Source organism: Micromys minutus, assembly GCF_963924665.1.
Source record: "Micromys minutus genome assembly, chromosome: 11".
Taxonomy (NCBI): domain Eukaryota; kingdom Metazoa; phylum Chordata; class Mammalia; order Rodentia; family Muridae; genus Micromys; species Micromys minutus.
The window spans coordinates 26,511,195-26,526,235 of record NC_137980.1 but is presented as its reverse complement, the minus strand read 5'-3'; the positions used below and the strand labels follow the sequence as shown (position 1 = coordinate 26,526,235).

Here is a 15,041-nt window from a genome sequence, read left to right as displayed (position 1 = left end):
TATGAATTGATTGTTAGATTAATTATAATCGATATTTATTTTTTTGCGTGAGAGTAATCAGACATGAAATGGAGATTAATAGATTAGCCATGACTATGAACTAATTGTGCAAAGTACATACATTTATGTAAATGCCAATTTGATAGAAATGTATGTATGTGTGAGAGATGTAATTCTATATATCAAAAGGAAATAAACTTATGCGGGAAGGAGGTCTGCTTACATGTGTGTTCATGTCTGCAACGTGTAACTGGCATTGCTCAGACAGGTTCTTGCTATCTTTCAGAGAGCCTTGTGAAGATGCAGGCTGTGTCTGTGGGACTGCTTCTCCTCAGTATGGCCTGGGCGGCACCGGTAAGCACTGGCACAGTCATTCACATGTCACACAATCTTTCTCTCTAGTTCCCAAGCAGGTGTGTTAAGAGGTAAAGAAGGATGAAGCACCAACCTCAGAAGCCTGCCACTTACAGCGTGCAGACTCTAGGACAGCCCCGGAGTCTTTTCCAGAGCCTTTGAGGAAAAACAGTAGCTGGTCGCAGCCTTCCAAGGCAGCAGAGATCAGTGCAGTACGAACAAAGGCAGAAGCCCTAGTCAATCAAAAGAACCTTGTAATGTTTTACCTTGAAGAATTTAACACAAATGTGTAAAGCTGACTAAACACACAGATGGCTCTGAGAGTGGACTATAATGTCTCCCTGGCAGCTTCTTGGCACAAGGGGATCCCCTCAAAGATGTTCCCTTCTGCGGTGAGGCTGAAATGGAGCTGATACTCATGAACTTAGCCTAAGTCAAGCTCCCATTGCCTCTTGTGCCTTTCCTTCTTCTGATTCATGCAGATGAGCTCTCAGGATGTGAACTGTGACAAAGCTGAGCATTGCAGATGCTTCCTGCAGGCCAGACACGGGGTAAACTAGATAATATTTTACCAGCATTCTTGCTCTCAGAGGAACCTTCTGGGTTGAGGAGCTAGGGAGACACATGCTCACTCCGTGCTGACCGTGCTTGAGTATAGATCCTGAGCAAGTGGGTGAGTAGCTGGGTGAACCCTGGCATCCAGAGAAGGAGCAGAAATGAGGGAGTCATACCCACCCCTATTCCATCCCATCCCCCACTCCCACTTCACACACACACCCCACACACACTCATCCCCACCTTACCCCCAATTCACACACATCCTTACACAGTGGTAGGGGTTATGCTGAGTGAACCAGTTGGTCCCACCCCATCCACACAAGTTCAGCTGGAAGCATACAGCATGCACTAAAGCAGGCTGGTGGTCTCGCTGACCCACTTCAGTCCAACCAGCTGAGGAAGGGTTATTTTGAGCAGCCAGGGAACAGCCAAAGTGTCCTTTCTAACCAGCTTCCAGTAAAGGGCGAGGCCAGTGACCACCAGTCAAAAGAGGCCGCCAGCTTTCCTCCTGGGGGCAGACAGCGTCACAGCCATTACAGGGCCACAGGCAACTCCAGGACAACTGCCAAGTGGCATCAGAGGAGCAGAGAGGGCTGCAGATTTCAAATGAAGGAGTCTGAGCAGGGGAATGGAGACAAAATTGGGTATTAAGAATTGTGGTGTTATCTCTTCTCACAGATACATGCCACTTTAACAATGACCTCAAGTGTTTAATTATAGATTTTTGGTATGAGTGTATAGAAAATTATGTGCATGTGTCTTATAGTTATTAATTCATCCAGCTTTAAAGTGTTAGAAACTAAAAGATGAAGATTGATCAGCATAATGAAACTAATATCCATCTTATGCAAATGAGGGAGGCTTTGATCTACATAGCAATGCATCAGGAACTATACTGGGTTAATCTATGTCAGCACGTATTTAACATGAACCTAAATGTGCTCTGTTAGAGAACATTATGCTATCTCAACATTATTCTTTTAAAACCTACCCATGTTATTTCTACATTCTTCTCCCTACAGCTCATTTTGATATTGCTAACAATGAGGTAATAGCTTAAATTTATATTCACAGAATCCTGGAAGAAATAACATAATAAATAGGTACAGTAAAGAATAAGGAAATGTATCTTGAAGACAATATAAACTTCAGGACCATCTCTCTACTTTAGCAAACTTTCTTTCAAACACAGCTACTGCAGTTTTTTATCGAGTCAGTCTTGGGATTTTAAAGCAGGAGATTCAGGTTAGGATGACTCTCCGCTTCCTCCTTCACCGGCTGTGTGTGAGTGGCCACCATCTTTCCTATTGGTCATCTCAATGTGGTTATTATGGAGCACAAATGAAATTATTATGCAAAAGCCCTTTGCAAATGCATTGAGTCCTAGAAAAATAAGGCATTGCTGACAAACGGTTTGTTTCAAACCTTGGGACCCAAACAATGGGATGCTTCCGCTAACCACTGAGATCAATGGGATGCTTCCGCTAACCACTGAGATCAATGGGATGCTTCCGCTAACCACTGAGTTTACGCTTCCGTCCATTAGAGTAGAGCCACAGAAACAGAAACCCACGGCGGTGAGCGTTGTTTAGGAAAAGCACTCTCTGGGCCTGCGGTTCTCAACCTCCCTCATAATGTGACCCTTTAATGAGGTTCCTCACAACCATAAAATTATTTTTCCTTGCTACTTTCCAACTACACTTTTGCTACTGTTATGAATCACAATGTAAATATCTGTGTTTTCCAATATTCCTCGGTGACCCCTTTGAAAGGTTCGCTCAACCACAAAGGGTCTTGAGAACCGTTGCTCTAGGCCTGTAGGACAGGTGGACAAGTCCTCAGACTGCTTGCATTTTCTTTCTTTCTTTTGTAAGATTTCTCCCTCTTCTGTGACTAATTTGTCACAGCACCTACTTCCACTAGAGCACACATGAGACCCCAGCACACCCCACTCCTTAGTCCCCTCTGCCACATCAGAGATAAGCAACAACGTTTCAAAGGGAATAAGAAAACGGAAACACTGAGATTTGAAGAGTTGTCACACCATTTTGTACCCAGAAAAATTTTCCCCTCAGTTCTCACATCCTCTATTTTGTGTGACTTTTTGTGTGACATCTCACAAGGCTTGCAGTAGCTGCCTGTGCTATTCCTGTATCTGGCCTTCATGTGCTTTAATAAGCCTCGGCAGACGAGTCACCTACTGACACTTGCACACTAATCAGAGAGATCGCCTGATCCCTGGCCAAAATGATTTGCCAAGAGAGGAGGCACCACAGGTGTGCCTTTACACACAGGTGTGTCTTTACACACAGGCCCTCACGTGTGTACCCTCAGCACCATCAGGTCACAGCATGGCGCAGCTGCTGGCTTACATACACTATTATAGAGCAGACTAAGCTCTGACCAACTTCATTTTAACAGCTCAGGTTTGCCAAGGAGTGTGTCTTTCCTATGGGTTCCAGTGGCTACTATCCTAAACTGTGTCAGCCTCTCCTCTCCCCACCACGTTCCAGGGACACTTCTCCACACCAGAAATGGATTCTCTCCTAGAGATAGCATCGCCATCTAGTGGGGAGGATGGGGAGGACTTCAGTCAGAACCATTGTCCATGTTCATACAATCCCTCCGTGAAAGACATAGAAATAAACCATTTGCTGTTTGAGGAGGTGAGTGAAGGAATTTCTGTTTGGTGAGATTGAGTCCCTTGTTTCCTTTGAGACATTTCAACCACAGATGGTGAAAACTAAGCAAGGATGTGTGGAGGAACAGAGCGGAAACAGAGTTATTCCTCTCAAATAACCATTTTATCTCTGTAAAGGAAAACAAAACAGCAAGAGGAAAAAATGTAACTTCTAGAATGTTCTTGAGTGGGTAGGCCAGAAGTGCTGGTGTCCAGCAGAATTGTGACATGTTCTAGTTCATTATAATCCCTACAACAGATGATATGAAAATTGCTTTTTTTTTCTAGTGTGATTTTGTCTTTCAAATGAAAGAGTGGCTTGCCACTGGACTTTCAGAGGAATAAGTAAGGATTCTGGGTCACTGTAATTAGCAAACACTGTTCCTCACCTGTGTGCAGCATATGACAAAGTGGAAGAGAGAAGGGGGCTGGCCAGCGGTGTTAATGGGGAGTTGGGCTCACGTGGAAGTCGTTTTCTGCATGTATACTGTCAGATTTGCATGTTACCAAACCACAGATTATTTCTACTGTGGTTTTCCCTGGCGATACCAGCTCTGTGTTCTGAATATTAGCTAAAAATGACAACGGTCCAAACGGCAAACTTCAAAGCCAGAAGGTTCATGTGGTGGCATTTGCCAGCTGGACTTCAGCCACGGGCAAAGTAAAACCTATCTTTCTTCTAATGCCCTCTTCCTTCTGCTCTGGAAATATCCCCTCATGTTGTAATTCCACTGAGATGTGGTAGGAAGACTGACACTCGGAGGAAGACAAACATTTGACAGTGGCATGCAGAAAAAAAAAATACATTTCAAGATTAGTACTAGAGCCCTGTAGGTGGCTGCCTTCTAGGGTGGATGACACGCGCCCTCTTGTGGTTTTAAGTGGTACTACCTATTGTTAGAGGTTAAAGATCATCCCATAGTATTAGAAAGAAACCAAGAAATTTCCTTAATAGATAAAACCACCCTTAATATAATGGGAATGGTTCACACATCATTTATAAGGTTCACCATGAAAAACCATGTCTACACTGAATGTGGCGTGAAGGTGAGTGACCATGAGAAGATTCCTCACATGTGAACTAGCCATGGGAGATGGGAGGAGACAGTGCTGTGGTTTCCAGCGTGGATGTTGCTTTTCCTTCCCTTCTCCACACTCCTCAGGCTCTGAAGTCACTGTGCTGTGCAACTCTGTATTCCGGAATGTCCCTTTTCTCCATCCATTGCTTTGGCCCAAACCATGTTCTTGTTTGAAACCTACTTCTGCAACCGTGACCAGGATGGACCTGGCGGCCAGGAACTAGTCATTTTGCAGTGCATCAGCAGAGCTGTATATCACAGGGGGACTCCTGAGCATGTTATAGACCATACAGAACAGTGTAGACTCCCAGGGGAACGAGGTTTCTATGACAGGCTGTAAGAGGTGACACGTGTCCCTTACACTCATTCCATGGATGACCTCACCCATGTCCAGTCACACTGAAGAGAAAGAATGAGGCCCTTGTCACTTGAATGACAATAATTCTTTTCACTCAGTGGCTTCTTGCAGAGTCATTGCCCAAAATGCTGCAAGGGGCTCAAAGCTCCTCCAATTAAAGGGCTATTTACTTCCCTAATTCTGGCTCCATTTCCCATGGAGGTAAGAATTGTATAAAATGTTGTTTTCCCCCGCTGAGAATCAAACCTGTATGGCCACCTGTAAGGCTGCATTGTTCTATGAAAGTTAGCTAACTTTGGTTTTGCCATGGCCTATGTTTCCAGTGCTCCCGCTGAGGAAGACGCAGTGCGAACGGAAGCAACCGAGAAGTGCCATTGCTTCTCTCTCAGAATTTAAAGACAGAAAATGGTGGCAGAGAACCCAAGACGGGATGTGGGAAAGTGTCCCCCCAAACCCCAGTCACACATTAGGGGCTGAGGGTGGAAAGAACTCCATTCAGAGCAGGGCGCACAGTGGAAAGTGAGCTTGGCTGTGAGGAGCCTTCAGATTCAGGAACACTGAAGTGACGGGGACAGGCTGCTGTCCGAGCAAAGGATGCCCTGAGCTAAGGCAGGACAGAGACGACAGAACAGCCAGCTGGCTCAGCCAGTCACACAGCCAAGGACAGACTGGAATTCACTTCCCTGAGCCCATGCAAGATGGGAAGCTTTTTGCACTTTAAAATATTTTCCCAGACAAATGATTAGCTGTCTTGTGGCAAAATTAAAATATAGCCTCATACTTTTTAAAAATACAAAGCAGTTTCATTTACTCTTCTGGCTAAATACACACTAGTTGGTAGTATGCCGCCACTGTTTTTAACAAAAAATTCCTCTGAGAGTAGGGAGAAAAAATGTAAAAGCTTACATTTAAATTAAATTTAATATACTGATTTTTATAAACTACTTGTTCAGCTTGAAATGGCTTAACGGAAGTAAATAGACATAAATGCCTGAGGCAAGCTTTCTGAAGCTTGGTGGCTTAAAATAAGTCAAGTATTTAGAATATTTGCTAGTCAGAAGTAGATTAGTACAGTCACTTTTTATTTTCTTCTCATAACACAATCCTATTTATTTTCAGAATAAGCTTGGAGCTATAAAAGTTAGTGAGTAATGGTATCATCATTCCCATGTGAAATTCATTACTAATTTTATCTTACAATGAAAACAAATGAAGAATTTTTGGAGATTTTGGAGACTTCATACTAACAAATTCTCCCAGACTAGAAGGGACTTCCACAAATTATCCCAAGTGTCTGCTGAGCTTAAGTCTTAAGGCTCCCGACACTTTATAAGGTGTATTTTAAAGCGAGCAGACAAAGGACGCACCATAAGATGGCTCAGAAATGGCTGCCAACCCGGACAACCTAAGCTCTGTCTCCAGAACGGACATGGTGGCCGGGAAGACCAAACCCTCACAAGTTATTGCTCTAACATTGATACATGGGTATGACACACCCAGGTTCTCTCTGCTCTTCAACACAGGCGTGCACGCATGCAAACACACACAGAGTATTCTTAATTAGAGATTGGGGGCCATCAAAACCCCATTTTAGACCACATTCGATCAGAGGCCACAGGTTGCAGAACCCAGCCAAGAATGAGTCCACAATTCTCTACCACAGCACAATTCAATGACTTCTAGAGACTTGTGGAGGGAACTGTGCATGCTATAAGAAAATGAGCGCTCTTATTACTGTGTAGGGAAGTAAGCTAGTATTGCACCAAGGACCCTACCCAGCCTTGCACGAACGGCAGCTGCCATCATCTATATAGAACTTGGTCAGCAAGAGACAACTGCGCTAGATGCATTATCTATATTTTATCACTTAACAAGAATGCATCTTTTTAAAACCCTGAAATGTGTGTATTTTTTTTATTTTGTAGCGAGAAATCTGACGCTCAAAGAAGCAAAGCAGCAACCCCCCAGGTCACGTGCTTCCCTGAGTCACGTGCTTCCCCGGGTCACATGCTTCCGTAGGTCACGTGTCTTCCCAGCTCCTCCAGCCCAGAGGGGGCTGGCAGCTGATGGGATCTCTGAGCCCTCCTGTAACACAGTTACTTCAGCGAGCACTGGAGTGATAGATTTGGAACCAGTTGGGTCCTGGAGAGATGGTCAGCAGCTAAGAACACTTACCGCTCTCTCAGAGGATCAGGGTTTGCTTTCTGATCGCAAGGCAGCTCACGTGTGCATCGCATGCAGACACACTTACAGGCAAAGACACACACATGAAAAGTAAGCATAGAAACGTTGGGTCACTTTGACTGGTGTCTCAGTGATGCCGTTCACCATGGTCCCGGCTCGCCTGAACTGCTTCCCCGTCTTTGCAATCTTCCTCACCTCCTGAGGGTGTACGCTTCTAGATGGTCCCTCCTTTTCTCCGTATAGAAGTTTTCATCTATTCATGTCTTTAGTTATCATAACCAAGATGTTAACATGCTCAAGGGCAGTCAGCATATTGAAGTGTGTCAAAAATATATTGGTCCTACCACTTAGTCTTAAAATAGCCACATCATTTTGCTTGTGAGTATTTACCTCTTACCTGCCCGTGAAATCCCTACCTACCTCAGTCTTACTGCTCCACGAAACCCGCATTCCTCCCTCCATCCCTGTTGAGTTGTAGACTTTACATTAAATGTATTATAGACTTTAAATGATTTTTATGAATCATCAGATTTTCTTAAACTTAAAATAATCACTGTATGTTAAATTATTTACCTTATCAAAAAGGAAAATAAAGCAGGGACAGTACTACCCTTCGCCATTTTGACAAGAGAAGAAATCAAGAGTTAACACTGAAAGAAATCATTATCCAGGGGTGGGGTGGGGAAAGAAAGACTTGTGTCTTTTTTGAAAACAATGAAAAGAACCAAAGTAGTAAAACTCCAACGTTCTCTGTAAATCCACAGATGCTGGATGAAAATGGCAGCAGCGGCGACCAAGACAACATCCACAGGAACTTCACAGCTTCTGTGTATCCTGATCCCATGGTGGTTAAAGGAGCAGAAGATGGACAAGGTGCTCCCCCTCTCCTGCCTGACCAGGACAGGCATGGAGCTGCCCTCCTCAGAAACATCACACAGCCTGTGAAGAGTCTGCTGACTGGGAGCAAACTACAGAGCGACAGAAACAAAGAGAAGAAACCTCAGAGTGTTCTAAGCTTAAGTCCAGCAGATTTCAGTGATGCTAAAGACTACTTAAAAGACATAAAGAATCAACAGAGGTATCTGCTATGTCAGAACAACCCAGTAAGAAGCAAACGCGCTCCTCAGCCCCAACGAAACACTCACTACCTGACGCATCTCCCTCAAACCAGAAAGATTCCCAGTGACTTTGAAGGCAGTGGTTCCCCAGATCTTCTAGTGAGGGGAGATAATGATGTTCCTCCTTTCAGCGCAGCTGGTCACCCTGTCTCAGGCTCCAGCAAAGCTGAGATTGTTGACCCACACACAGATGGACTTGGTTCTAATGAGATCCTGGGGAGAGAAGGACCTGTGGGTAGCGCCTATGCAACCAGAGACAAAACTGCACAGGAGGCAGGCTCTGTGGGTGTGAGCCTTATGGAGGGCAGCAATGAAATCACAGGCAGTACCAATTTTAGGGAACTCCCTGGAAAAGAAGGAAACAGAGTTGGTGCCGGCAGCCAAAATGCTCATCAAGGAAAAGTAGAGTTTCACTATCCACAAGTGCCCTCCAAAGAGAAGATAAAAGGGGGCGGCAGGGAGCATGCGGGGAGAGCTGGTTACAATGAGATCCCCAAGAGCAGCAAAGGTAGTTCTAGCAAAGGCGCAGAAGAATCCAAAGGGAACCAGGTAACCTTGACTGAAAGCCAAAGATTTCCAGGGAAAGGCGAAGGCCAGTCTTCTCACAGTCTTGGCAACGAGGTTAGAAGTGAAGAGGACCCCTCGAATGCTCTCAGCAGAGAGGGAATTGTGAGAGCACACAGCAGAACAAACCCTTCTGTGCTCCATGGACAAAATAATCCTACACAGAACAAAGGGAGGTCACAGCAGAGAAGCTCCTGGCCTTGGAGAAGGCCCCATTCCCACAGGCGTGTCAACACCCGACAAAGAGACAGTAGTGAGTCTTCATCCAGTGGAAGCTCTAGCGAGAGCAGTGGTGACTAGTCCCAGGATCGAACCAGTCCCCTGCTCTGGTCCCGGAGGAAGAGAGGACACGGCAGGAACTGAGCAAGCTAACAGACTTGGTTCCCTCCAGGACGTGGTTCAGCTTTAATGGTTGTGATAAGAATTTCCACTCAAAGTTCTAATGCTTTCTAAATAAAAACTTTCATGAAAAATACGTGTGGCAGGTAATATTTGAACAGGCAACCCATTAAAATAGTCTGAATGCCACAAGTGCCTTGACAAGTTGTTTGCTCGTCAGACGCATTGTCTCCATGATGGTGTGTAGTTAAATGATCGACAGGCGACTGTGGGTGGTGTGGGAAGAGTTATGAGGCAACAAGGTTAGTCTGCCTCCGGCAGAGGGATAAGGTGTGTGAACCGAAACCCCTGGACAAAGCGCGAAAGTGGTAACTCTGCTCTAGCCATGATTTCACGGCCGTCAGTGATCTTTCCCCCATCTGCATTTACTGTGCCCTAGGAGGCAAGTTTAATTTCTGAAGCATATCTACTGCTGATCACTTTTTGCTGGGTCTTCCTTCATTTAGAGAGGAGAATGGGGTGTAGGAAGTGCCGTGGGGCATGGGGAAACAGTCAAGATCTGGTTCAACATAATGCCCACTGACCTCTCCCAAAGCACCCCCTACCCTGTTTCTTGTCTGTTAAGCATTGATGTCTTTCTCCCACGATGGTCCAGAGGTGAGACTGCTGCTGCTGAGGAAAGCTTTTGTCCCACGGCGAGAAGAGCGTGCCCAGCTGTGCTTTGTTCCTGTTCAGCATGAGCCTGCTGTCTGGGTGTGTGGCCATGAGGGAGAAACAGTATGTGTGCTACTGAGTCAGGCCCCGTCAGCTTCCTGCTACGAGCACCTTGTCTGCCAGAAAACCAGCTCTCCCTGTGTCAGGCATTGATATGTTGTTGTTATTGACACCTGCTGGATACACCCCTCCATTCTCAAAACTCTCCTAAGTGAGAAGCATCAAGGGAAGGGAAGGTGAGATGGGACCTACACGAAGAATTGTGGGTATTTTTTTTTCCTGTCCCTTTAGACTCTCAAACAGCAGACACCCTGACCAGCGTGTTCGGTGCGGTATCTTTCTGTTTTAATAAAAACATAATTTTGATTCCCACCAAGCACACTGGAGGCAACTAAGTAAAGGAATAACTAAATTTAAAGTGTAGTTGAGTAAATTGAAACCAACGCAGCATCTTTTACACAGGAATGGTCTGAGCATTGGAAATTTTGCCACTTGAGATGGCAAAGAGAAAGCTGTAATATACGCGGAGAAGGCAGGTGCTTTCCGGGCGAGGACTCTAAAAGCCTCCTGACTTCTCTGTTTTCTAGGGGACAGTTCCCTTGTTAGAGCATTCCCTCTCCCCGTGTCTGAGCACGAACTGACAGTGACAGCCCTTCCAGGCTTCCAAGGGTTATACCCGCTGCACACATGGAGACGCTGGTACAGATAAGACCCGCAGAAGCCCACAGCACCCTCCCCGGTCAGACAGGGTACGCCTTCCCTCTGCTCGTGTTTCAGCAGGACCATCTTCACTGAGAAGTAAGTGTGCATGGTCTCCGAAATGGACTCCTAGTTTAGCCTCTCCTAGTCGTCCTAGTCGCCTTTGGGAGGATGATGAGAGATATCGATAGTCTGCCACCTTGTGCCCAAAAAGGAAAACTGCCCATTCCCGCGGACAGTGCACTCCCTCCAAGCCACTTGCCTGTGTTTCTCCGAAAACGCAGGGAAGACTGCCTGATCTTGTTCAGCTTCCTAAGCTTGAATAAAACCCACAAAATTACCACAATTTACAAATTTCTGTGAAGAGTAAGAGGGAAAAGATGTTCGTGACCTTTACTGAGTGGATAATGTAACGGAAGAGAAAGTGATAAAGGATAAGGCAGGAGACTGGGATAACTTAGTAGGTAAAGTGCCTACTGCGCATGCGTGAGGACCTGAGTTACCCTAGCAATGAGTGGGTGGAGTCTAAACAAGTGCATCCCAGCCAGCCTAGATTTACTGATGAATCACCAAGCTCAGTGGGAGACTTTGTCTCAAAAATAGAAAATGGAGAGCAATTGAGAAAGACATCCGAAGTTAACCTCTGCCCTACTCACACGACCACATGCATGTACACCCTTGCTAATACACGTGTACACTACTATGTACGTGCACATACATCACATAGATGTACACATACAGGGAGAGAGAGGAAGGGGAGGGGAAGGGAAGGGAGAGGAAGAGGAGGCTAGTTCAATACTAAAAATCGATAAAGGAGTTCCTGTAAGAGTTACACACGCAGACAGACTTCTACAGGTAAATAAGAACTTTGTAGATGATGACCTTAGATCGCAAGGGTTATACCCGCTGCACATATCACATCAGTTGGAGGACTGGGAGGCAGCTGTGATGAGCAGGGGATTAAGAGAGCAGGACAGAGTCAGACTCCCCAATGATACATGGGTTCGGGACAGGCGAGGCCAAGACCTGCAACTCGACAGGCGGTGCTTTAAAGCATGAAGAAGCATGGAGTCGTTTATTATGCTTGTCCCATGCTTAGAAACATGGCTGTTGGTATATTCAATTTTTGTAGGTTAGGTTGCTAGTGGATTAGCAACAAAGTTAAGTTATTTTAATTTAGGCTTGTTTGCTTAGAACAATGAGGCAGAGCGAGTCTGGAAGCTGGGGTTTAAATCAAGCAGTCACTTGGCAGTGTTGTTTCTGATAAGGGAGGTCTGTCACTAATCTTGAAACAACACATATGATATCAGGTTGTAGATAGGAATCTATTAGTTTTATTGTAACAAGTGCCTCAAGTGACTATGACTATATTTGAATGACTATTTCACATTTAAAATTACTACCTTGGTGTCTTTCCCAGTGACTATCAAATTCACTTCCCTGGGTCTTCCATAGGTCCAGATTTCTTACTAACCTGACTCTGTGTGGGATAGTTCTGTCTCTGATGAAAAGAGCTGATCTTTATTGATATCTCACACCAAGAAATAATTTTAAAAAAAAAAAAAAAAAAAAAAGAATCAAGGGTCAAGGCTCTTGGGCAACAGCCATTGTTGGAAGTGTGTGTGTCTTCTTTAGTTCACAATTCTGTGCAAACAAGCAATGGAGCACTGCTGGTCATGTGCTGAATGGTCGGTCAGTCAGGATATCCCAAACTGCCCAACATCACGTGTGAAAGACAAAAGGGAGTGTGAGGAGAAGACAGGAAGCGACTAAGGAGCAAGACTCATGTGTGCAGATGGCAGAGGCATTTCCTGCTTCCTGTTGCTCAAAGCTCCGAGTGCTGACAGCTGCTTACTGGGAAAAGAAAGTTTAGTCGGTACAGTTTTTGAGCAGTGTTCCTTGAGTATGTGAGATTCCTCTGCCAAGTCAGAGCCCCAAGGGAACGGAGAGGCTTCGTTATTTTAGCGCACTCTTGCTTGCTGAGCTATGACTTACTAAAAAAACTAAGAAAGTAAATACATCTGCTGGTATGAATGCATCTTATAAAGTAATACCTCTGATCACAAAAGTAAAATTCTGAAAGTAAACGTATAAAAGCAGTAAAATAAAGTGAATAAAACAAAAGTAAATATAGGTAGACAGTAGAATGAAATTTAAAAAGTAAATGTATAAAAAAACAGAATTATAGGTCGCCTCTCCTCAGGGTGTAGGATGACCCTGATGTGCTGGATCAATAGACCTCTTTCTTTTGTATCGATTGCTGCCTCTGTGTCTCTTTGAGAGGGGTGTCCCCCAGATACAAAGGCTCTCCGAGTCTTTCTTCTGGTGAATTGGCCGGGAAGCACTCCCTCTCGGGGCCAGACTCCAGCAGTTGGAGGAGTTGCTCAAACAGACTTAAGGCTCTACCGACAATTCAAAAAGAAGTCTGGGCTCCAATAGCCATGGCCTATATTCCAGCTACTCTGACAACTGCTCACCCTTTCCAAGTTGGAGACTCGGTCTACATGAGACACCATCAGACCCAGACCCTCAAACCAAGCTGGAAGGGACCATTCCTGGTTTTGCTGACTGTGCCAACAGGTGGACGGGATCACAGCCTGGATACACACCTTGTGTAATCTGCTGTTACACATGTGAAACCTACTTCAGCACCTGAGCCATGTGACATCTCCTGTTGGAAAATCAAAAGGACCAACAACCCCCTAAAACTCAAGATCTCTCGAATGTCAAGATCTGACTACTGGTTTGCGTGTGGCTGATGGAGGACGCCTCAGGAACTGTGAGCAACCCCCATGCCCTGTGGGTGGAATTGTCAGACCATGGGGGGATACCTATTGGAAGCTCCATTCCTCATGGGAGTTAATGACTGTAAGAAAGAAAGAGAGGCCACCCAGGGAAGGTTTGAGTCTTGATTTAACTGTTCTCCGTGACTGACCATTTTAGTTTCAACTCTGATAGAACTTTTGATCTTTCTATGTTTGCTCCTAACTTTTGGTTCTTGCATTTTGAATCACTTAGTTGCTTTCATCAAAAAAAAAAAAAAAAAAAACAAAAAAAAAAACAAAAAAAAAACTTAACACTGTGCTGTGCAAATAATGGTGCCCAAACAACAGTATGAGGCTGTGGAGCAGGAAGACCTTTGCTTTCAAGATTGAAATAGTGACCTAGAAAAAGGGAGGATGAAGAGGTCACAAAGGAAAATTCTCTACCCCTGTCCCCACCCTCCAAATTCCACAAATTCTCATTCTTCTCCCTGCCTGTTCCTGACAAATAGAGATAAAGGGGACAATGACCCAGCAGCCCACCCTGCTTCAACGAAGAAATGCCCTTGAGGAAATTATTCTCAGAAAACCTGAAGAGGGTACTGACTGATAGTCACCTGACCCTCTGGTCCCAGATAGAGTTCGAATGCCTGTCACATGCTTGCTAGCCAATAGATTCAAAGGCCAATACGTTTAGCCAATAAGTTTAAACTGTAACCTTGCTGATGTAACCTGTACTTCTAAAAAGTATAAAAATTGCTTGTAACAGCCTTTTGGGATCACCTCTCCTCAGGGTGTAGGATGACCCCACATTAGATCAATAAACCTCTTGCTTTTACATATGTGTGTGTGTGTGTGTGTGTGTGTGTGTGTGTGTGTGTGTGTGTGTGTGTGTACAGAAAAAAAATGCAAAGGAAAATCTGTCTGTATTACCACATTGTTCTCTAGTCCTTTGTCTACATAATGCTGATATGTGTTGTAATAAATCAGCAGCAGACTTTCTACTCCTCTTAGCATCCTCTAATCTTACTTTATTGTAGAATATGCTTTACGCTAATAGCTTTGTCCAGCTACAGGCTGGTGTGAGCATTGTAAGGAATATGAAGAAAAGCCAAGCTATGGTGTACACTCAGTGATTCACATGCATCATGACTGGTGCTGTTTTCAACCTAAGGCCTGAGGCTTATTGCTATGTGAGCCCTTCATCACTAATGGACCATTTGTTGCACAAATTTACCCCCATGGTACTCCCTGACTCTTACTCAGGCCCCAAATGGTGGTGGCTGACTTGGTCCAGGTAAATCACCTGAAGTTCAAAACAAAACAAAACAAACACCCCAAACCTTCTGTGCTTCCACAAAAACCTTACTCTAGGAATCTATAATTCAGGAAGGTGTCCAGGCGGTGGCAGTGTGCAGCAGGTCCAAGAACAGTTCCAGATTGCTCTAAAGCTGACAACCAGGGATTGGTCCGGTGGCAGACACTGGCTTCTCAAGAAGTATTTCTAAATATGCTGAGAGTTTTATTCTCATTTCCGATTAAGTCTAGAAATTGTCTCACTATAGGAAAGTTGTTTTTAAAACGTTAAACACACTCATCCCCAGATACTGACTTTCCCATTCTCAGCCATTC

The 15,041-nt window shown here is 44.8% G+C and overlaps 1 protein-coding gene across 1 annotated transcript; it reads left to right on the top strand.

Moving 5' to 3' along the window:
• Nucleotides 1-289: 289 nt before the first annotated feature.
• On the top strand, nucleotides 290-9,195 carry MEPE (matrix extracellular phosphoglycoprotein; the record flags this gene model as incomplete). Its single annotated transcript, XM_080925523.1, has 2 exons — nucleotides 290-354; nucleotides 7,978-9,195. The coding sequence occupies exons 1-2, from the start codon at nucleotides 301-303 to the stop codon at nucleotides 9,193-9,195; spliced, it is 1,272 nt and encodes a 423-aa protein (XP_080781649.1). The 5' UTR covers nucleotides 290-300.
• Between the last annotated feature and the right edge of the window lie 5,846 nt (nucleotides 9,196-15,041).